The sequence below is a fragment of the Ambystoma mexicanum genome, chromosome 4q (genome assembly GCF_040938575.1).
Source record: "Ambystoma mexicanum isolate Mex_15411 chromosome 4q, UKY_AmexF1_1, whole genome shotgun sequence".
In the NCBI taxonomy this organism is placed as follows: Eukaryota; Metazoa; Chordata; class Amphibia; order Caudata; family Ambystomatidae; genus Ambystoma; species Ambystoma mexicanum.
The window spans coordinates 944,691,526-944,715,882 of NC_090928.1; the positions used below are offsets into that span (position 1 = coordinate 944,691,526).

The window sequence follows — 24,357 nt, forward strand, 5'->3', positions numbered from 1 at the left end:
TGTAAAGTGATGGCACGTGGTATGTTCCTGGCCCGTTTTTGGGTATCCTTGACAATTTTCTTGGGGTACCCTCTCCGCAAGAGTTGAGATTTCAACTCTCCCGATTGTTGTTGATAATCAGCGATTTTAGTGCAAGTCCGCCTATAGCGTAGAAATTGCCCAAATGGCAAATTGTCTCGTAATGCACGTGGATGATAGCTTCCGTAGCTAAGTAGTGCATTGCGATCAGTGGATTTTCTGTATACCTTTGAGGTCAGGCCCCCACCTTCTGCTACCACATGGAGATCCAAAAAGTGTGTTTCTATTTTACTGCAGTCCAATGTAAATTTCAGGAATGCATTTTGTTCACCTGGGCCTGCCTCTGTTCGCCCCGCGTGTGCCTAAAAAATGGGGCACTTGTTGTTGTGATTGGGGTTGGGGTTGGCCAGGGCCTCCACCATAGTTTCCTTGGAAACCATGTGCATTAAAATGTACTTGTTGTCTCGGTCAGCCTTGGCCTCTGCCACCGCATCGCTGGGCACCGTTGTTGGACCCATTACTTGAATTATTGGAAGAGGCTGAACTGTTATTTCCCTGATTCCTGTATCCACCTGGCGGATATGCCAAGTGGGCATTCCGTCTCGCCAATTTAGCTTCCGGTGTGTAATAATCCTCAGTTATATATGGATATACTTTTGAATGTTCGAATACTGAGACCCATTGTGTCAGGAATACTATCCATCCTGGAACCTCTGTCACAGTATGTAGACTGGTTTTTGCGGGATGACATACCGAAGATGATCTCGTATGTTAAGGATTCAACAGACATGCTGGTTCTTATTGATCGCACACCTTTCAACACCATAGAGCAGTGGTTAGTAACTATGGATGTGGAATCTTTATATACGAGTATACCGCAACTGGAGACCATAGAAATGGTAAGAAGACATCTTTCACAGAAAACTGATTTAGGGAGGGGCCGGATTGAATTCATTACGGCCCTGACAGAAATAGCACTAACTAAGAATTTCTTTCTGTGTAATGAACAATTTTACCAACAAATTTCCGGGACAGCCATGGGGGCAACTTTTGCCCCCAGTTTGGCAAATCTCTATGTAAACCATTTTGAAAAAGAACACATTTACTCCGCTACTAATCCGTTTCTGAATAACATCAAACTGTGGCGGAGGTATATTGATGACATCTTTATCAACTTTGAGGGCAGTGAGACATCACTACACGAATTCCATCGATGGATCAATGAACAAAATGCATTCCTGAAATTTACATTGGACTGCAGTAAAATAGAAACACACTTTTTGGATCTCCATGTGGTAGCAGAAGGTGGGGGCCTGACCTCAAAGGTATACAGAAAATCCACTGATCGCAATGCACTACTTAGCTACGGAAGCTATCATCCACGTGCATTACGAGACAATTTGCCATTTGGGCAATTTCTACGCTATAGGCGGACTTGCACTAAAATCGCTGATTATCAACAACAATCGGGAGAGTTGAAATCTCAACTCTTGCGGAGAGGGTACCCCAAGAAAATTGTCAAGGATACCCAAAAACGGGCCAGGAACATACCACGTGCCATCACTTTACAACAACATGCAAAAAGCACTCAAGGGTCAACGATTACGGCAGTTTTAAGCTACTCCCCTATTTTTAACACCTTGAAAAGAGAAATTAAGAAGCTATGGCCTATTCTGAACACCGGCAAATCAGAACTGGGGGTGCCAACTTTTGCGATAAAACGAAGAAGGAATATCAGGGATAGTCTGGTCCATACTGTGATCGAACCAAAGCATGCTATAAACACGAACACACTTTGGGATGTACCTGCTGCGGCCGGACATACCCCGTGTGGAATGTGCAGTATGTGCAGCCAGACCGCAAGAAGTCTGTCCATTGACATAGGGTGGAAGACACCGTGGGTGCAGAGGCATCTAACGAACTGCAATAGCCGAGGGGTGATATATATGATCACCTGTCCGTGCAACCTGAAATACATTGGGATGACAACCCGCCCAATAAAAACACGTTTGATTGAACATAAATCATGCATACGGACAAAGAAAATGACTGCTCCACTTGTTGCTCATTTTGACCTGGAACGCCATACAGAGGAGGACTTTAAATGGACCATCCTCGAAAAAATAAGGCCACCTTATAGAGGAGGTAACTTTTATGAGATACTCCTCAAAAAAGAGCAACAGTGGATTTTCCGCCTAGATTTAGTGAGACATGGGCTAAATGAAGAAATCCAGTGGAATGCGCTAGCCGTGATAAAGTAAAAAGTAAAGGGATCATAGGCCCCTCAAGATTGGGGGCCCCCTCCCATGTGGCCCTTCCCAGTGTCTCCCATTGCTTAAACAAACTGTTTGACCTCTAGCAACCGTGATATAAAGGGTCTATCTCATTAGTATTTTTCCAGTTTAGGATAGCCACATTTGTGCCAACACCGGCAAATGCCGAAAAAACGCTAGGTGAGGGAGAGTGACTCGCCCTGTTCATGATGGCCGCCATAGGATGGCATTGCAGCCCTCCGGCGTACGCTTGTGCCCAATGCAAAATGGCCGCGGGAACACGTGAACCATCTCCGGGCGTCCATTGGCTGACGGTACACTGTGGGCTTCCTGTTTCGTTTACATAATACGCGGAGACGCCGAGTGGCGTTCTCCGCGAGGTAAACGAAACTGTGAATGAAGCACGAGAGGCAGAGAAGCCCAGACGAAAATAACTCGTAAGTTATTAATAAACGTGAGCGGTACACGCTCCAATTCCTTAGTGTACCTTTAATGTCAAAAAGCATGTCAAAAAGCATTTCTGAAAGGGCGGGTTTGTAAATGCAATACTGTACATGATAATTTGGACCGCACACCTGGTGTTAAATGAGGTTATCGTAACAGGAGGTGGGACAATTATCTGCAATATGGGTGCTTCCTTCGACCCTGGAGGGGATTGATAGTGTGGGGAAGTAACCCACTAATGGTTTCAGAAGCACCGTGGGGATGTAACTACGGTTTTGTACAAAAAACGCCACATGGTCCGGGACCATCTATGTGATTGGGGATTTTTCTTCCATCCATAGGACCATCCTAAAAGGCACTTCCCATAAGAACATTAGACCACAAGAGGTGTACTGGGTCAAAATGAGATTGACGAGTGGTGAGTTAGTTGTACTCATTTTATAATCATCATTTAAACACGGGGATGGTATACCTGGGATAAGGTTACTCACGATTCTGTGAGCATGCGAACAGCTTATTTAATAGAAGACACCCTATGTTTTCAGATCTAGCACCAAGGTTGGTGGCTTTTCTAAAAAGAAGCTTTAGAACGTGTGAATACTGTTGGAAGTGACCGTGCCTTTGCACATACAACAGATAAAGAGGTATGACTTTTATAGCACTGGACATGACGTCACACACTTGATGGTGGTGTGGTGTGGTGAAGACAGCCTCTTTTTAATGTCACTAGTTGACTGGCTTAGCTCATTGGAAAATAAATGATCCCATGTTATATCTTTGAGAATAAACAAGAAGCGCCCTACCTTTATCCTGTATATGAGAGAAGTCAATCTGACTTTCTCTCATTTTGTTTCACAGAACATGTCGCAACTTTACCCTCATGGGGTTTGCAGATTGGGTCTATGGAAGAAACAATGGGTCCTGAAGAATATGATACACGAAAGACATCATTGAAACCGGTCGACCAGACATATGGATGCCACTTTACTTAGAGTGACACAAGTGGACTGATGCTCTTTTAGAAAGAATTGTGTTAGAATCAATGTTATAGATTCTGTGATTTCTTGTTGTAGATATGTTATGTTCCCCTCGCACATTAACGAGAATGGTGTGTGATGTGGATTTTCTTAAAATGTTTTAGAATTGACGATTGAGCCAACTAGGCACACCTCACGGAGGGCAATTAAATAAAAATTTTCCCTGACGTAGAGTCCCACGTGACCTGCCTATTTGACCCAAAGGTGCAGGCGGAAAATAATGTATTGTAGTTTTCGCAACTGCTGGTGTTTTAATCGGGTATGGCCAAATTTTGTATGATAGTAAATTGAAAAAATTGACGAAAATAGTATTGTGTGTTTTGTGTCCCTGGAAATTAACATAGGGTGAGATTTGCCCCCTGGTGGTTCTAATGCGTAGCCGGTGCATCAGCGCTTGCTAGGGCTAGAAACACCATGCAGGGCTAGAATATTTTGACCCCGACAGGATAAGGGTTTAGGTTGCATTAATGGCATTACAAAGTAACAACTAATAACGAACATTTAAAACCATGCACTAAAGTACCATCATATTTATCAGTATTGCCATTCTAAGGCATGTCAAGTCAAAATTGATGTCAAAAGGCAGAGATTTATTTATAAATGTAGCATTTTGATATGTTGCTTACCTAAGTCCCTGGTCTGTCTCACCATAGTCATCAAGATAAGGAGGAGCGTAAAAGCAACCCTTTGTTTTTCCAGCTAGAAACAATACTTGGCATTCTCTGACCCTATAAACAAAGCATCTAATATTAGTCCGTTTATATCAACAACTGAGCTCTACAAAGATGAACTAATGGACACAAGGAATTGACAAATACGGTACAGAAAACATTAACTTCACTTATATATTTAGATTCAGAAAATTAAACCTTCCAGAAAGCATCAACTTTCATTGTGAGGAATGAACAAATTACTTACCCCTCAGTAATGTTCTTCTTGATGGATGTTCCTGCCACAGATTCCTCATCCATGATAATACTTTCGCAGTGTAGCTGTGCTTTGGAAACTTAACAGCACGGCTCAGTCCGACGCCTCTACGGGGCCAGTATATGTAGAGGCGCTGCGCTCTGAGACTTCAGTTCCATAATTTTTCCCTAAGCACTCTGACGCTGAGTGACCAGAGAACAATTGGTGTACAAGCTTTCTGCCAAGAGGGGCAGGTAAGGAGGGTGATGAGGAATAAGTGGGAGCAACATCCATCAGAAAGTAATTTGTTCTTCTAATGGATTCTTTCCTCCCACAGAATCCTTAACCATGATGGACTCCCAAAGCAGCACTTAAAGGGGTAGTTCACTCAAAAATGTTATCGTCTTAAAAGAAGGGCAATAATCAAAAAACATATATTAAACATCTTTTTAAAGAAAGTTCCTATGTAAAATTATGCGCAAATAATGTTTAAACCCCTTTAATTTCAAGCACTAGGAACCATCTATTTTGTGAAATGGATAAGCCTCCTGTGCTTGTGTTAATCTCTGCTCTCGCGGCACTAATGAAGCAAAAGCCACCTCCTGGTAGGAATTTTACATAGGAACTTTCTTTAAAAAAAAGTTTAATATTTGTATATATGTTTTTGATTATTGCCCCTCTTTTAAGACAATAACATTTTTGAGCGCACTTTCCATTTAAATCTTGAGTCGGGAGGAAGCAAGGACACCACATAAACCAGAAAAGGGCATTCTGGGCCATGAGGAAATACAAACAGTAATGCTTCGCAAATGTGTACAAAGATGTCCACGTTTCTGCCTGGCAGATGTCCAGGACAGGGAGCCGCCCTCTGCAGGGCAAAGGGGGCAGCCATTTCCCCTGGTAGAATGAGCTCTGAGACTCTCAGGCACATCCTTCCCAGCAAGATCATAGCATTCATAGATGCAGAGAATGATCTTCCTTGACAGGGTCTGTTTGGTCACAGCCCTGCCAGCATCGAGCACCAGCATAACCAGCGAAAAGTTGGTCATCTTTCCTAGAGAGCTACCAGTAGAACAGTTTTTAATTTTACCAGCCAGATGTCCACTGAGGCCATCGGCTCGAAGGGTTTGCACTACAAAGCTCCAAGAAGCACATCGAGGTACCAGACCGGATGAGGCCTATGTAATGGAGGAAAAAGCATAGACAAAACCTTGAGGTGGGCCATAACCACTGGGGTGGCCGCCAAATACACATTCTCAGGGGAATTTTTGTAAGCCCCGATGGCCACCAAATAAGTGCGGCAAGCATCCACCTGAACTCCAGAACAAGCAAGGTGTGCTGAAAAAGCCAGTACGTCATCCAGAGGACAGGTGACAGGATCCAGACCCCTGTCACGAACCCAATGGCAGAACCTAGTCCATTTACTCTTATATTGGGAGCAAGTAGAGGGCCTCCTGGCCTTTTGAACGGTGCCCCAGTTGACATCCGAAAATTGAGAATGCTGAAGCCTTAGCTGGTCTGGAACCAGACCGCCAGTGCCAGCCTGGCGGAGTCCAGATGTTCCACTGCCTCGCCCTGCTGAATCAGGAAGCCCTTGTTCGTGACCGTAAGGTAAACAGGCCCCTGGGAGCACAACTGCATCAGATCCAAAATCTAGGCCCTCAAAGGCCAGTGGGGGCAATCAGGATGAGACTGCAGCCCACTAAATCCTCGAACTTGCGGAGGGTCCGCTGGAGCAGTATGGGTGCGGGGGAGAGGACGGGATCACATATCATATGCGGCTGTGCCAACAGATATGGAAGGTGTCTCCCAGAGACCCCCTAAACATGTCCTGCCCATGAAGCAAACTGGGGGCACTTGGAATTCTGAGGAGACAACAAGTATAGGTCTGCGAACCCCTAAGGCTGGAACAGGGGTGACAAGGTGTCGGTGTGCAACTCGTGTGCAACTCCCACGCGTAGGTGCTGAACCCCAAGCGGCTCAGCTGGTTTGCTTCCGCATTGTTGTCCCCTGGAAAGTGGACTGCTGAAATCCAAATTCCCTCTGTCAGGGGCCATTTCCAGATAGCGACCGCCTCCATGGAAAGGAGGGTGGGGAACGGGTGGCATCCTGCTTGTTCAGGTAAAACATTGTAGTAGAATAGTCCATCCTGACCAGAAAAGACCTGTCCCTGAGGAGAGGCAGAAAAGCCTTGAGGGCCAGGCCCACAGCACGGAGCTCGAGCAGATTAATATGCAGGAGGGCTTCTACCCTGGGCCATGCACCATTAATCACTTAGCCCTCCAGCGTAGTCCCCCAGCCCAAAAGAGAGGAGTCTGTCATCAACATCAGGAGAGGCTCCGGTCGGGGGCAAGGGGGCTCCCACGGGGATATTCTCGTTCATCAGCCACCAGTGCAGATCAGGTTGCTAGAGCGGGGGTATTGGGATCCTGTCTGACTGAGACCCCGTCTCCTGGTCCCAAAAGGCCGCCAGGTGTAGCTGGAGGCATCTCATCTTGAGTCGAGTGTGCTGCACAGTGAGCACACAGAAGGCCAAATGCCCCAAAAGGTGCTGGAACCACCATGCTGACGTGGTTAAGTTGGCCAGAAAGTGCCCAATCGCCTTGCGAAGGGAGAGGAGCCTCTGTGTGTGAAGAACACCTGCTGAACAGCCGTGTTCCTATGCACCCCTAGAAAGACCAGATCCTGGGAGGGGCACAACTGCGACTTCCTCTGGTTGAGGGAGAACCACAGCTGATGAAGAGTATCTGCCAATCTCTGGCAGGAGTGTACCACCCCCTCGGGTGAAACCACCCTCAACAGCCAGTCGTCCAGATAAGTGTATAGATGATGGTCCTCCAAGCAGAGGAGACCCGCCACTGCGTTCTTTAAATTCGTAACGACACAAGGGGCGGAATTCAGGCCAAAAAGCAGCACCATGCACTGGTAGCTGTATGACAATCATGAACTGCAGAAATTTCTGATGCGGCTGGTAGATGGGGACATGCAGGTATGCATCCTTTATTTTTTTGTAACTCCGTTTATTAACATTTTGCAATAACATTCATAACCGGTTAACTTACATGTCTCGGGAGGATAGCTCAGTGGCAACGTGCTCGCCTTGTAAGCAAGACAACTCAGAGCAACACAGGTTCAATCCGCGGGTCCGCGCTTAGAAACCTCTGGGTATTAAGCGCGTTATAAATAACCTATCAAGACATCAAGACATTAGAAACATTCTATCCCACAGGTAATACAGTAGGTCAACACTCTCTCCCTCACATTATACACTGTTTATGTGCACAGTACATCAGGTCGCTGGTTACAATCGGCGTCGAGCAACACAGTTCTATGTCTAGACAATGGTCCATTATTACCTTTCCCTAGTGTTCTTCAGATATTATTCATCTCTCTGCTATACTCGGGGCTGTGCAATGAGGAAATTAACACATGGTCCTCCGATATCTCTGGGTCGCGCCCGGGGGTGTGTCAAACTGCCATATTCCACCTCCATTTCGTTGTACTATATTCCTGCCACATTCTCACACTGTTGTTGTTTTAGTGACACATTTAGGTTTTTTCTATGTACTGTGATATGTGATTTCGTCTGTGTCCATTTGTAAGTGGTTTATTTGAAATTTAGCTTTTTAGATTTTGTAGGTTTTAGTGGTAGTTTTGTACACTGTGTTAGGTGTGGGTAGTATCTTATGTTTTAATTTAAATATTCTGTATTAAACAAAAATGTTTTTTGAAATTTGGAATGTTGCACGCAGTCTATGTTGTCAAGATCTGTAGTGCCGGAGAATCTGTCAGAGGTGTCTAATCGTTGGGGGAGAAGAAGGGGTGGAAGTAGAGAAAGTTTACCATCTTATCCTTCTTTTATAATATAGAGTCTTACTTCACCACCATATGTTTAAAAAAAACAAAAAAAACCAAAAACATTTTATTACGTTTTTTATACCAAACATACCAAGAAGCGATAAGGAGTACAAACAGTATATGTCATATCAACATATACAGGTTAATCGATAGTTGCTTTTATGGCGTATCCTGTCTGCACCCTACAGCTCCTAACCTAGCCCCCTCCCGTCTCCCACCTTGTTCTCATTACCAACATGGTGGCTGCTCCCCCCTTTAATATTCCCTCCCAACTTGCATATGTATATAGCAGTATGATTAAGTACCCGTCTGTGTGGGTCCGTCAATAGGTACAGGGTCGTGTGAAAAGTTCTGAGGTAGGTATCCATCAGTGTCCTCAATTGATCTGCTTGTGTGGATTTTTTGTGGCGCTTTAACACGCAGCATTCTAGTGAGCATATTTTGGTCACTAGGGACAGCCAGGTTTGTTTAGTTGGGGCTGTGCCTGCTTTCCATTGCTGGATCAGAATTTTTCGAGCTGAGAAAAGGACTGCGTGTATTAGTTTCCAAGTCATCGGATCGCTGTGCCAATCTTCATCTCTGGTCCCGAAAAGCATAGGGACTGGGCTCAGGTCTACGGTTGTCCCGTGTAGCCTAGTGGTGAATTTATCTACCTTTAACTAGAATGTCTTAATTTTCGGGCAGGTCCATATACTATGTCCTATAGTGCCCAATTCCCCACAGCGTCTCCAACATGACGGTGTGTGTGCGAGCCCCATTCTATGCATTTTGCTCGGTGTGTAATATAGCATTTGAATCATATTGAATTGAATCTCCCTGTTGCGATAATTATATGACATTGCAGGCATAGCATCAAAGAAACCGAAGATATCCCCCGGGACAATTGACGTTGCTAGGTCAGTGGACCAGTGTGTGGCTAGCGTCTGGTTTTGTTTAGTATTGTTCGGGGTGCATATAGTATAAAAAGCACGCATACATGGGTATGCAGTTACATTTTGTTCCATTTCTAGTTCACCCGATGATGGTTTGGCTGTCAATGTCTGTTCAGTTGTGTTTGAGCGTACTACAGCTAGTAGGGTGTGGTATCGTAGCCAGTCTGTTTCTTTCAGTTGTAATATTCGTCTGGCCTCCTGGAAATCAATGGGTGATTGTTCATCATATAGTTCCAGTATCTTAACCCCTGGCCATATAGATTCTTGGTTAGGGTGGAGAGAGTGGTCCAGGCCTATCGATAGTATTGCCCTTACACTAATCCATGCAGGGGCGTCTCGTACATCCACATCAAAGAGTTCTCTCATTTTATGCCAATGTGTTAGCATTGAGTGCAGTAGATGATATGGCATTTATAACGCTCCTATACACAAGTGTTTCAAGGCGCGACGAGGCAAGGAAGGGGAACAGAGGGAAGACAAAGACAACGATCTTACTAGGCCTGGTGACATTAATATCACGCAAATGCAGGGGACGGTGGAAGGGAAAAGTGTGAGGGGGAGGGGAAGTGCAGTACATAGGATAAACAGTAATAAATAAAATAAAAAAATAAGAACAATAAGTAAGAAGTGCGGCCAGCTAATGGCAGGTGCAGACATCAGGAGTTAAGTGCTGTAGGGATACAGAAACAGCCCCCGAATGCAAGGGTTGCCAAGAGGGCAGTATAGGTGTGCAACTGGCGGGACCTGGGCCTGAGAACAGAGGGTAGCTAGGTGAACAGTGCAGTTTCAGCCAGGAGTTCACCAGGGGAGAGGAGGAGAGAAAGCAGAAGCAAAGAGGAAGGTCTTGAGGTGCTTCCGGAACCGGAGATGGTTCTCCTCAATTTTCAGAGAGGCTGTTCCAGAGGGAGAACCCAGCCGAAGAAAGATATGTTAGGCAGAATCCTGTGCAGTGCCGTTAGAGACCACTACACACAATTAAGACTACAGGTGGTGAAACAAGTTTTACCTTTGGTACAAGCCTGTACTACTATGTCATAGTGGTAGCAGTGGCGGAGCAGCCAGGCTTATCTCAAGAGTATATGAGCAGTAGCAGAGATTACACAAAGGGACCACAATTACTGTGATTCAAGCAAACACTGACTCAAGGTTTCAGGTAGAAAAATCTAAGTACATTTATTTTTAAACCATTCGTTATAAACACAACACTTCTATTAAACTTCAATAAAAACTACACATTAAATATACTACAACTAACCAATTCACTTTGTACTCTCAAGGTAAGGACCCTGTTTTGGAATGAACCGGTCTTAGGCACAAAAACATGTTACCGCGGATATGAATGCGATCACTTTTTGACAGTTTGGTCTACTAAACAAACGCTTATCCGTGACATTTATTTATTTATAGAGCGCTTTACACCAAGGTGCTGTACAATGGAACAACAAAATACAAGATAACATTAAATAACAGTGGGAGCAAAAATTACATCATGAATCATTCAATAAAACAGTGGAAAGAGCAATTAACTGAAGGGTGGGAAGGGGAGTGGGATTAGGGGTGGGGGGTGGAGATGGATTGGGCAAGGGAAAATGTAAGGGAGAGAGAGCAGGAGAGGGGAGAGCAGAATCGGGGGGAAGGGAAGTAGAGAGGGCAGAGGGGGAGTTTTCAAGGAGGAGAATGGAGGAGGAGGGAAGAAGGACATGAAATGCTACCGGGGCAAAATCACACTTAGCACCTGATATACCCAGAGGGAGTTGGAGGCAAAAATCACAGGCAATATTTTGGTTAGGCAGGCAGAATCAAGAAACACTCAGAGACAGGAGTTCAAAAGTCAAAGGGCTGGAGCCAGGGTCGAAGGACACCAGGGCCAGTTGCCGAAGATCACATGGTCTAACAGTGCACGATTCAACGGAGCCAAAAGTACTTCGATTTTGTCAATGTTCGGAAGCAAAAGTTATAAGGAGGGAAGACAAGGTCAAGCCTTGGAAATGAAGAAAAAGGGATTCACCCAGTTTCCTCAACAGAACACAGTACCTTGTTCCAATGGTGCAACTGGTGCCCTGGCAGTTGTTCCTGTTGGTTTCCCACAGACCCATGATTCCTGAAGCTTTGTCGAGAAGGACGACGTCTGAAGGGGGTCGCACCACACAAGGATGAGGACGGCAGCAGCGACACGGAATAAAAGGTGCGCTCCATAAAAACAGGAGAGGCTCTTCAGGTGGCTATCCGGACTACTACAGCAGTGTGCAGCGATTTCAACCAAGGAAGAGGATCCTCTGGCTGTAGAAGATGAGCTGGTTATCCCCACCAAGCTCAAGGGAAGAAGACTCGGGACTGGATCTTCTCTGAGTCGTTGAAGGGCAGATGGTTCAGGACTGCAACAGGGCTTCGCCAGGATGGGGTAGTTGCAGCAGCCGTCGTTCTCTCCGCTTCTCTTCGGTTCCTTGTAGTTCCAGTGGCGACTCTCTGACTTCTAGCCCAAGAGACCTGCCTTTTATGCAAAAAAAAAACCATTCACACAGCCTGGCTGTCAATCCCCCAGCAGGGGGGTTGTCCAGCCCGGACAACTACCCTGGCCAATCATGACAAAGTGCAACTTGGGTTTCCTAGGATACCCTGTGCAGGGGGTGATTACACCATTCCCTCACATTCAGCCCACCTAGACACCCAGGCGCCTTGAGGAGGGCTTCTGGGCAGAAGCCCGCCAAAAGACAGTGAACAAAGAAGGCGAAACTAGTTTGCTGCGCAAAGTAAAACACAAGAAGGACTTTAACAAAACAAAAAGAAATGGTGAATAATCCCAACCAGAGCCAAAAGAAAGACGATTTGGTCAAGCGGAATAGCCAAGAACAGTACCAGGTTTATCTAATATAATCGCGGTAGAAAAGTTAGGGTAGATACCACTGCCACTAGCCAAGTCTAAATGTTAAAAGAGCGAAAGAATGCTCTAGGAGGTACAGATACAAACGGGATACAAGTTAACCCTTTCCAGTACTCCATGGAAGATGGGGTGTACTGGAACTGTGGTAGATTCACTAAGTAAAGTTAATGGTAACTTTACCCTTTTCTGGGGGACAGTAGTTGCCTCAGAAATGGAGTCGAGGGAAGTCTCAAAGACAACCCTGTGCCATGGCACTGAAGATGCTGTGTGACACACACAAAGAAGGGGGCTACTGAAGTGGTGTACTTCAGAGTCCACAATCACAAAAACAGATGGAAACACATAGCAAAACACAGGTAAGAGTGGGGGGAAAAGCTCTCACTCTTACCAGGTGGAAAAAAATAAACTCCAGAAGTCCAGTAAAGCTGCTGGGTGACTTACTAGGTGAGGGAAATTAGCTATAAGTGAGAATTCTCCCTAACAAGATCTACCATCAACTCGTTGCTTGAAAAAGTGACTGACCCTGAGGGAGTTGGAGGTGGATGAGCGAAGAGCTCTAGTAGGAACATATTTAGGAAGAGAGTTGAAGGTATTGAGGCCCCAGAAGGCCTTGTGGACAATGCAGAGTGTTTTGAACCGAATCCTCGCAGCCACTGGGGGCCAGTGCAGAGATTATAGTCCTGGAGAGATACGATCCCTGGGCTTGAGGCCGAGGACAAGTCTTGCAGTCCTGTTTTGGATGAGTGGCAGAGGGCGTAGAGTACAGTAGGGAGATTAAGAAAGAGGCTGTTGCAGTAGTCCAGCCTAGAGAGAACCAGAGCTCTGGAGACAGTGAGCTTCTGGGGGAAGGAGAGGAAAGGAAGAATACCTCTGAGGAGCTGCAGCTGGTAGTGTGACTTCTTAGAGATGTCAGAGATGTGAGAAGAGAAGAAGGCGATTGTGGAGTCCAAGATGTCCCAAAGGTTTTTAGCCTCACAGATGGGAGCAGGAAGAGGTCCAAGAGAGGCTGGCCAGAGAGTGACTGGAAAGGAAGGAGCGGGTGTGCCGATGAGGAGAATCTCATTCTTACTGGCATTAAGGCAGAGATCATTGACAACACACCACTCCTGGATAGCAGACAGACAGTAAGAGATGAGAGAAGGATATGAGGAGGCTGAAGGGAGCCTGAAAATGAGCCGAGTGTCATCCGCATAGCACTGAAAATTGGGGTAGAGAGCGGCAATGCGGTGGGCAAGAAGTGGAAGGTATTGGTTGAACAACCAGGGAGAGAGGTTAGACCCCTGGGGAACCCCACCTGTAGAGATAGAGAGAGGAGAGGAAGGACCAAGTTGGACCTGGGAGGGTCGATCGGAGAGGAAAGAAGTCAGCCAAGCCAAGATGGTATAAGCGTATGTTCTCAAGCAACTTTTTTAGGGGATAGCCAGAATTTCCTGCGGTTGGTAGGGGGCCATTAGGGACAGTTATATGCACTTCCAACTTGGTGTGTGTTGTATCGAGCCATCTCTTGGCCCAGCATACTTGGGACGCTGGATAGTCAGTGCACCAGTCTGGCACTGCTTTTTTACCCCTCCAGAGGAATCTGGATAGGCATGTGTCTAGGTCTTTGTGCATTTGGTGTGTTGGTGTACATGGCAGCATCATGGACTGATCTATCAATTTAGTGATGGGAGCTCATCTTGAATGCATTGATATGGCCTACGAGGGACAGCGGTAAAGTGTTCCATCTGGCGAGGTCAGATTTTATTTGACGGAGGGTCGGGAGGTAGTTCAGTTCCACGAATGTATCCAGTAAAGGGCCAATTAGTATTCCCATGTATTTTATGTTGTGTATTTGGAGATGGAACGGGGAAAATCCACCCGGGTCCCATGGTATATCTGTTCTGAGCTGGAGGATTTCTGACTTCAACCAATTAACTTTATATCCTTTCATGGGGCCGTAGGTTTGTAGGAGGTATTGCAGCCATAGTAGGGATGTGTGCCATTTACTGACATATAGCAGGAAGTTGTCTGCATGTAAGGAGACTTGATGTACCTCATCCCCTAGTAGTATTCCCTCCCATCGCGGACCTTCACAGAGTTTTGCTGCCAGTGGTTAGATAGAGAGCCCATATAGGAGGGGGATAGAGGGCATCACTGTTTGGAGCCGGAGTGTAGCTCGAATAGGGTTGAGGTAATGTTATTGGTGGTCACTGTGGCTGTGGGGCTCGTATAGAGCAATTTTACCAAGGTTAAAAATGCTGACTGGAAGCTGTATATTTGTAGTGCTTTGATCACGAAGTCCCACTTGATCTTGTTGAATGCTTTTTCGGCATAAATTGTTAGAAAAATGTCATCTGGGTCATGTTGTCCAGCTATTATGTGCAGCAGTTGCCTAACGTTGTCAGTCGAATGTCGGACCTGGATGAATCCTGTCTGATCTCAGTGCATCAGTTGGGGGAGGATTTTTTCAATTCTTTGTGCCAGGCATTTGGCCAGAATTTTGGCATCCGCATTGATCATTGAGATTGGGCGATATGACCCACAATCTTCAGGATTGTGGCCCTTTTGGGGAAGACTATGATGTTGGCAGTAAGCACTGAGCTAAAGAGTTGCCTGCTAATTTGGGCCTCTGCGAAAATCGTCTCCAGAATATGGGCCAGCCGATCAGCCATTGTTTGGTAAATATCTATTGGGAGGCCATCAGGTCCCGAGGCCCTCCATGTCGACAGGGCGATGGCCCGCGTTATTTCTGCGGTTGTGATCAGGCTGTCTAGTTCGGCGATGTGAGTAGGGTCTATTTTGTAGAGTTGGAGGCTTGTCAGGAATGAGTCTATCCGAGAGGGGGATATCGGTTCAGAGTGTTTGTATAGTTTTCTATAGTTATAGTTTGTTAATATCTGTCTCTGTTAGGAGGGTCCCGCCCTGATCTCAGAGACTAGGTATGCACTGGGAGGCTCGTCTGGTCGAAGGCCAAGGGCCATCATGTGTAGAGGGCTGTCTCTATCCTGGTACTAGGCCTGTGACCAGCTAGAGAATGATTTTTGAACCCGTTTGGTTGAGATATGTTTGAGATCTGCCCTGAGCCGGACAAGGTGTGGGAGTTTTTCGGGGCTTCGTCTGCGTTTATGTATTATCACAATCTGTATGATATTGTTTAGCTGGGTTTCCTGTTCCCGCCATTTATTCAGTTTGTGGGACCATCTGGAGATGCACTGTGTTAGGCAGAATCCAGTGCAGTTACCTTAGGGAGCACTACACCAGATTAGGACTACAGGTGAGACCAATAAATCCCCTTTGGTATCAGTCCATACCACAAAGATTTAGTTGGTAGTTGTGGCTGAGCAGTCAGACTTATCTCAAGAGGGAGATCAGCAGTATTCAGGGTTTACACAATAGGCCTATTAGACTATGGAACAAGGAAACACTGACCAAAGCTTTGTATTTAAAAAGTATATATATATTTATTTTATACACTTCTAATAAAACACATGTATCACAAGTATCAAGCAAGTTAAGTTAAGTCAAGGAAAAATATACACACTCCCTATATGAATTGTAGACCAAGTGAACCAGAGTGAAAACTGAGCAAAACGGCACAGTGCAAACTACACACAAGGGATCCTCTAACAATTCCTCACAAGGGAGGGAAAGCACAAGTTATTCAGAAATAGGTTCTTATACACCTTAGCAACCCTTCACATCGGTTGTGAACCAGTTCAGCAAGACAGTGCATCAATATATGCAATACTTAAAAATGAAAACTGAGAAAAATGGCATTTCACAATGATTAGGCAGTGGGAAGAAAGAGTAGTTATAAGAAAGGGGTGCACCACACAGTTCGAATGGAGAATCAATCAATCTCGAGAAGGCAGATCTAACAAATGTGACCAGAGTCAGTAGGCCTGTGCCAGAGTTAGTGGTACAGGGCAAGGGCCCAGGAGCAAAATGTTCTTGTAGCTGCAGTCAAGTCTTTGGTTAACGATATTTGAAAAGGTGGTTGCAAAAGTTGAAAAGACGATGTTAAGAGAGAGGGGCGGCCAACCCAACAAGTAGGTAAAGGATTTAAAACACCTTTAGCACTACCGCGAAGAAAGGGCGGCCTGGCGGAACAATGCACCTTAAAAAGAAGAAGTGGCTCCTGCGGTGGCGGTTGTTCCTGGTAGTTCCTGCAGTTCGGGTGATCCAGCAGAGGAAGAGATGCTCTCGTCATGGAGGAAGGTTTGAGTTACTGCACTACCCAGGGATGACACCAGCTGCGGTGCTGCCCGACGAATAAAAGGTATGCTCCTTTATATCGCGGTCCGGGTGGACGGGTGCCTGGCTATCTGGCCTCCGAGTACAAGGTACAGGAGATTCAACCAAGGCAGGTCCGGGAAGGCGATTGGCAAACTGGTTGGCCCCACCAGCTCAAGGGGAGAAGGCTCTTGCAGGTGAAGATCTTCTCTCGTCGTGTGGAGAAAAGTGGTGAGACGCTGCAGCAGGACTTCACCGGTGGTTCAGTCGTTGCAGATGTCTTTGGCTTCTCTCCTCTTCGGCTTCTTAGTTCCAGTGGCAATGTCTTGCTCTTCCAGTCCTCAGGACCCTGCTTTTATGCAAAAAGATCCCCATTCATACAGCCTAGCTGTCACTCACACAGTGGGGTGGTCATCTTGGCGGGAGACCCTCCAGCCTATCAGGATAGAGTGCGACATGGGTTGCTGAGGCAACCCTGTCCAGGGGTCCTACACCCTCTCCCTCACAATGGACCCACCCCAGACTCAGTGGCGCCGGAAGGAGTGCTTCTGGGCAGAACCCCTCCAAACGGACGAACAAAGGATCCCCGACCTGGGTTAGGATTGTAGAGAAAGACACGAGAAAGAAGTTGTATCAAAGTTCTGGCAAATAAAACCTACCGGAGCAAAGTTAATATTAAAATGCACCAGCGGTATGTTAGAGGCTGTCAGAAAAAGTGGTAGCCTCGAACAATGGGAAAATCCCATAGAGAAATATTTGCGGTCGAATATTTATGGTAGGAACCACTGCCACCAGCCAGAAACTTTTGAGAGAGGTACTGTAGGGTACACTCTCGAAAATGAACATAGGGGAAAAACTATTAACCCTTTCCAGTACCTCCATAGTAAGATGGGTTGTACTGGTTTAGTTCATAGGATTTGACTAGTAAAGTCAATGGGGACTTTACATGCCCTGGGAGACAGTAGTCAGTCCCAGGGTATGGAGTCTATGTTTGGGGGTTGCTACGACACCCCTGTGTCACTGCACTGAGGGTGCTGTGTAACACATGTGAATAAAGATGGTTCCTATGGGGTTGAGGAAGATCCCATAAGCATTAAACACAAAAATAGCCTAGAACATACATAGCAAAAATGCCTAAGAGTGGGAAAAAGAGTCTCACTCTTAGCAGGTAAAAAGAAACAAACCCTTCAAATCCAGCAAAGCTGCTGGGAGACTCTATATGGAAAGGGAAATTAGCCACAAAATGAAAATTCTCCCCAACACTGTCCCCGAAGGTAAGCCTTAAAGGCGTCCCAGAAGTCATTGACAGGGTATTCCTGTGACAGCTTAGTTTGCCAGAATGTGTCGAGGTCAGCCTCTAGATGTTGTATGAAGGTCATGGTAATTCAGGGATCTGAGATTTAGTCGCTATGATTGTCTTTTTTGCAGAGCACTAAGTGGTAGGACATGAAGGGGCATGGGTGCGTGGTCGGATACTGTTATTGGTAATATTTCACATTGCCGTGTGGGTATGGAGCTCTTCACCCCTTCCTTTGCCCACTAGTGCCTCTTGGCTCCATGCGATGCTTGCCCCTCTGGGAGCCCCTAGACTCTGTCTTTCCGGCTCCCACTTGTGCCCCTACGGCTTCTGGTACGCCCTGTTCTTTCCCTCTGGGTGTTAGGGGGGAGCTTGCCTCACCTTGGACACTGCCTGCTATGTCATGGTCACGTGCAGCGAGGGTTGGTCTCTGACCCACCGGGGCGGGCCTCTTTGTGGATGTGCCCGTAGTCTCCTCCTTTCTTGTAGGGTGTAGGCCTCATCAAGCACTTCTCCCCCGTTGTTCCTGGTGGGGGCCCCTGCCTGGGCTTTGCTGATACCGCAATCCGGGAGGCTGCCCACTCCTCGCCCCGGGCGCCTGCACCACTGACTGCCACAACTGCCCCACCGTGGGGACTCAGAGTGGGAGTGCTGTAGTCCCGATTTTCCCTCTCCGGGGTTATTCTCACCCTGTGCTTATCCCGATCCGTATCCTGTGGGGGTTTGCTGTGTTGGACCGGAGTCCCCCTCGCTTGCCTGTCTGCTCAGCGTCTGCTCCCCTGGGCTCCCTTTCGCTGTGCCACTTGTCTCCTCTGCTGGTGTCCACGCAGCCTATGTTCCTATGCTGGGCCTGCATCCGCCGGGCCTTTCTTGCCTCCTCCTCTCTTTATTAATGTGCCTCTGTGGGTGAGTGGGGGGTGCGCGCCGCTCTATTCCCGAAGTTACGGCCGTTGGGGGTGGTGGAAGCGCCGTTTGTCGTTCAGGGGCTAGAGAGCAGCCGTTGGGACGTCAAACATGTTCCGTCAGCCGTCTTGGAATCATATATATATATATGAATATATATATATATGATACATTACTCACCGTAATAGTATTTCTGATGCTTGTATCTGCTTAGATTCACATGCTGTGCATAGGCCGACATCTAGTGGAAGCTGCAGAGTATTACAGTTTGTTTTTCAAAACTCGAAAAGGGGCGTCGAACTAGGGCGTACCAGTAATACTATCCCTAGTGTGATGTTCACTGTACCCATGATCCCTCACGCGCGTAGGACACTCAGATTGTATTTTTTCTGACATGAGGTAGCATGAGGAGTAGCGTGAGTACAGAGTATCCAAGCAGATAAGATAGATAAGACTACAAGCATCCATGCGCCTTCTCTCAGAGAGAAGCATCAGAAATACAATTAAAGTGAGCAATGTATACCTTCTAAGGCTTGTGGAATCTGCTTAGATCACATTCTATGCATAGATTAGCAAGCAGTGTTAGAAGAAGAAGGTGGCATGTGAGAAGGGTCATGAGCGAACAAATGTCCCACTTGAGTATCTGTCTTGGAATGAGTGTCAATGCAGTAGTGCTGAGTAAAAGTGTGAATAGAGCTCCATGTAGCTGCTTTGCAAATGGTGTCAAGGGGTACATTTGCAATGAAAGCCAGAGTGGCTCCAGTACCTCTTGTAGAACGGGCCCTTGGCGTAAAAGGCAGTGTTTTATCTGAAAGGGAATTGCACAGTTGGATACATCCGACTATCCACCTTGAAATAGCATTCTTAGAGACGCAATCTCCCTCTCTGCCTGGAGCTATGGAGAGGGACAGCTGATCTGTTTTCCTTAGCGGTCTGGTCTTGTCTACATAGTAGAGGACCACCCTCCTCACATCTAATGTGTGGAGTTTTACCTCAGCAGAGCTTTTGGGTACTAAGGCTGGCAGCTCAATAGACTGGTTAACATGAAATTTGGAAAAGAATTTAGGTGCAAACCTAGGGTGAGTGCGTAAAACCAGTTTATCCTTATGAATAGTAAAGAAAGGATCCTGCACAGACAGAGCTTGAATTTCACTGACTCTTCTTATGGAGGTAATGTTTACTAAGAAGGCAGTTTCATAAGTCAGATGTTTGAGACTAGATTTGTGCATGGGCTCAAAGGGGGGTTCCATGAGCTTAGCAAGTACCACATTAAGGTCCCAACCTGGTGGTGGGTTAGAAATCGGATGGTGGAGTCTCTTTACCCCTTCCATAAATGCTTTGACAACTGGCCCTTTCCACTATGACACCTTGTTATGGGAAGTGGTGTAGGCTGATAAAGCTGCCAGGTGCACTTTAAGTGAATTAAACACTAACCCTGCATCCAATAGGGGGAGCATATAGGTGACAACAGTATATGGAGTACAATCAACTGGGTTGATTTGCTTATTCTGGCACCAAATAACACATTGTTTCTATTTGTCATAGTAACAGTGCCTTGTGTTAGGTTTTCTTGACTCTTTCAAGATATCCATACATCTTTGGGGTAAATTGAGATGTCCGAACTCTATGACTTCAGAAGCCATGCTGCCAAGTTCATGGAGTTGGGCTGAGGATGCACTGTTAGCACCTCGTGCTGGGAGAGTAGGTTTTACCGGCACGGGAGTTTGATGGGGTCGCACACCGCCAGTTTGCGTAGGTGTGGATACCATGGTTTTCTCGCCCATATAGGAGCAACCAGGATGAGCGTCATCGGTTCCCTGTGGATCTTGTTCACCACCTTCCTCATCAGAGGGGTTGGTGGAAAAACGTAGGCAAACATCACTGACCAATTCATCCATAGGGCGTTCCCCTTGGAGCCTGGCTGGGGGAGCCTGGATGCGAAGTCTGGGCATTGCCTGTTTTCGCTTGTGGGGAATAGGTCTATAGTGGGGAAACCCCACTGAGAGAAGAGGTCTCCTACGACTTCTTTGTTTAGTATCCACTTGTGTTCTTCTGGGTGGGGATCCCCGCTCAGGGCATCTGCTAGCGAGTTGAGATCCCCTGGAACATGTTGGGATGACAGGTAAATCTTCCGTTTGAGTGCCCATCTCCACATTTTCTGGGCAAGCTTGGACAGATTTGTCGAACAAGTGCCCCCTTGTTTGTTTAAGTAAAACATTGCAGTCGTGCTGTCTGTTAGGATCTGCACTGACAGGTTGGATAGGAGGGGTTTGAATGCCCGAAGCGCTCTGAAGACTACCAGAAGTTCTAGCAGATTGATGTGGTTCTGAGCCACTGTGTGAGACCAGAGACCCTGAGCTGTAAGGTGCAGTAGTGGGCTCCCCACCCTGCTAGGGAGGCGTCTGTTGTGACAACGGCCTCTATCTCTGGATCGTAGAAGGGTTTCCCTTCGTAAGATTCTCTCTTGTCCACCAGCGAAGACTCTGTACTAGTGTTGGCGAAACAACCACTAGATCATCCCACTGACCACTTGCTTGAGACCACTATTTCGCCAACCACTCCTGCATGGGTCGCATGCGCAGGTGCGCGTGGGGAACCAGGTAAATACAAGATGCCATCATGCCTAGCAAACGCATTGCTTTGTGCACCCTTATTTGGCAACCGGACTGACAATGAAGAATTTGCAGCAACAGATTCCGAATTCTTTCCTCTGATGGAAAGGCCAACTCCTCTTGGGTGTTTAGGACAGCTCCTAGGAACTGTTTTGAGGTGCTTGGCACCAGGCTCGATTTTTTCTCGTTGATTGAGAAGCCCAATTGGAAGAGGAGGTTGATTGTTCTTTGAATGTTTAGTCTGCAAATTAAGGGGGTTTCCCCTGTGATGAGCCAGTCGTCCAGGTAAGGGTACACTGGGATTGCCTCCCTGCTTAGGTGTGCCGCCACCACTGCCAGTACCTTGGTGAATAACCTTGGTGCCGAGGCTATACCGAAGGGCAGCACCTTGAACTGGTAGTGCTGGTTGTTTATTTTGAAACGCAAGAATATTCTGTGCGCTGGGAACATTGAAATATGAAAATAGGCATCTTTCATATCCAATGTTGCCATGTAATCCCCCTTTTTTAGTAGGGGGATTACCTCTTGCAGTGTAGTTATGCAGAATTTTTGTGGCTTGACATACTTGTTTGCAGGGCGCAAATCTAATACTGGGCGCATTGTTAGATCTTTCTTGCACAAGGAAGTAGGTCGAATAAATACCCCTGTTTACATGGTTGCCCGGGACGAGTAATATGGCGTCCTTTGCAAGTAGAGTGGCAATCTCTTTGAGAAGGATTTTCTGGTGCTCCAACGAGTGTACCTTCCGTCTTGGAGGATGGTCGTGGGGGTGCTCTAGTAGTTCTATACAGTATCCTGCGGACACTCTGGACAGCACCCATCTGTCCGAAGTGATCCCCTCCCATGCGTGGGTGAAGGTGGAAATGCGCCCCCCCCCCTACTGGTGATGCATGGGAGGGGACCCGAAGTGGAACGTCACTGTTTACTGGGTGACGTACCACCTCTGGCAGGGTTGCCTCTACCCCTAGTGCGGCCCCTGCGCTGGCCTCTGGTGAATCCCTGTGATGCCTGGAACTGATTGTTGCCCCATGAGGTTCCTTGATTTTAGTAGTAGTTGGAACCCCTCTGGGAGACTTGGCCGTGAAAGCGACAAAAATTATTATTTCCCCTCTGACCTGAGGGTTTATTTGTGAGTTGGCCGAGAGATTTTAGGGTCTCGTACTCATCTTTAGGTGTCTTTAGTGCCTCTTCCGATGCCTTGCCGAATAGAACATTCAGCTCTACCGGCATGTCTATAAGCGTGGTTTGGGTCTCGGGTTTGAACCCCGACTGCCTTAGCCAAGCGTGGCGTTTTATTACTGTGCCTTCGGCTATCAATCTTCCAGCATTATCTGCTGCATCAAAATTTGTTTTAAGGATGCATCCAGATACGGACCTTTCGTCTGCTGGAAGTTGGGCCAACTAGCCTTTTAGTGGTTCAGGTGCAGAGGCTACTAGAGCAGATACTTCTTCCCACTGATGGCAGTTATAGCTTGCCAAAAGAATGGTACTGTTAGCAATACGTGCCGGATAGGCTGATGTGGAGGCAACTTTCCTACCCAGAGCATACATCTTTTTGCTCTCCTTATCGGGAGGTGCTTCGGAAGAAGCAAGTGGTGTACCTGCCCTCTGGTGGTTGTTACTACCAGGGAGTCGGGTTTTAATTGACCCCTAATGTACATGGGATCAGAGGGTGTGGCTCGGAATAATTTTTCCACTTGTGGATTCACTGCACGAGTAAGATTTGGGGTTACCAGCGAGGAATCAATTCTACGCTGGATCGATTTTAATATCGGGATAGGCTGGATAATGGCTCTCTTGTCACCTAGGATTTCTTCCGCAAAATCCTTATCTTCTTGGAGACCGTGTGTTTCTATCTGAAAATGAGCTGCTGCTTTAGCCAGTACCTCACTGAGGAGTGGCTGATTATCAGTCGGTGAGTCATGCACCGGGGGGGGGGGTCCTTAGGAATTGGGGAGTCAAGATTGTAGGCTTCCGCCTCATCCTCCTCCTCCTCCTCCTCTTCCTGGTCTTCGTCATCCCCATAATAAGAAACCCCTGTCTGGTCTTCCAGCATATGTGCTTCTGTCTCCTCTCCATATGACTCTGGATGGTAAGGTTCAATTAGCAAAGGGTCTGAAATCAAGCCCTGCGTCGGAGCCTCAGAGCGGAGCCTTTTAGTAGGGGGTTGAGAGGCCTTGGACCCCGAAGGGGCAGAGGTAGCTGGTGTGTTGGCATAGCTATGGAAATAATTAGAGTCTTTTTCATAGAAGTCTGCCATAAATGTCATCCTTCTCATTATCCTATCAATGTCCACAGAATTTCATTCTTTTGAGCTAGGAATGACTACAGGATCTTCCTCTTCTTCCTTCATGCACATACCCCGAGCAATGGGAGGAATAATTTTCTTCTTGGTGACAGGGTCAGGGACCTTGGATTCTACTACAGATTTAGGGGCCTTTTGTTTTTCTTTTTGGACATGGTGTTCAGAGGGTTTTTAATGTTGTTTATCCCCCTTCCCATGCCTAGAAGAATTTTTTCCAGAGCTCTTAGGGGCCTCTGAGGGATTTGACGCCTTGGGTCGAGATTCGGAGATGGTCTTCGACACCTCGTGTCGAAATTCGAAAGTGGTACGAGATTCAGAGGTTTTGGAAGAGGTACGCCGAATCTCGGGAATAGACGTTACACGTGCTACTTGGGGATAGAGGTCGGAATAGTCTTCTGACGACTGGCCCTCTAGGACTATTGGGAGTGTGGCACCTTTTTCAACCACGACGGTTGTACCTTGTCGTGAGGACACAGATTCGGTGGACCGCTCTCTTGGTGCCTTTTGTTGCCGAACGCTCGACACGCGTGTCGAGTCACGGCCGGGGCTAATGTGCTTGGTGGAAGTGGTGTGTGTTGCGCTTATGCCGCCGGGTGTTGTCCCCATAACTGGACCGCCGGCCAGTCCTCCGAGGTCCAATAAGGCGGCGTTGCTGCCATCGCTTAACGATCCCTCGACG

General features: G+C 46.9%; 1 protein-coding gene across 3 annotated transcripts in view; it reads right to left on the minus strand.

The window, feature by feature from the left end:
• UBR2 (ubiquitin protein ligase E3 component n-recognin 2) overlaps positions 1-24,357 on the minus strand; it is a 2,523,611-nt gene that overhangs the window by 30,846 nt on the left and 2,468,408 nt on the right. For all 3 annotated transcript variants that reach the window (XM_069608499.1, XM_069608498.1, XM_069608497.1), the window contains one exon: positions 4,399-4,500. In XM_069608499.1, coding sequence (XP_069464600.1) covers positions 4,399-4,500 — 102 coding nt within the window. The remainder of the gene's footprint in view (positions 1-4,398; positions 4,501-24,357) is intronic.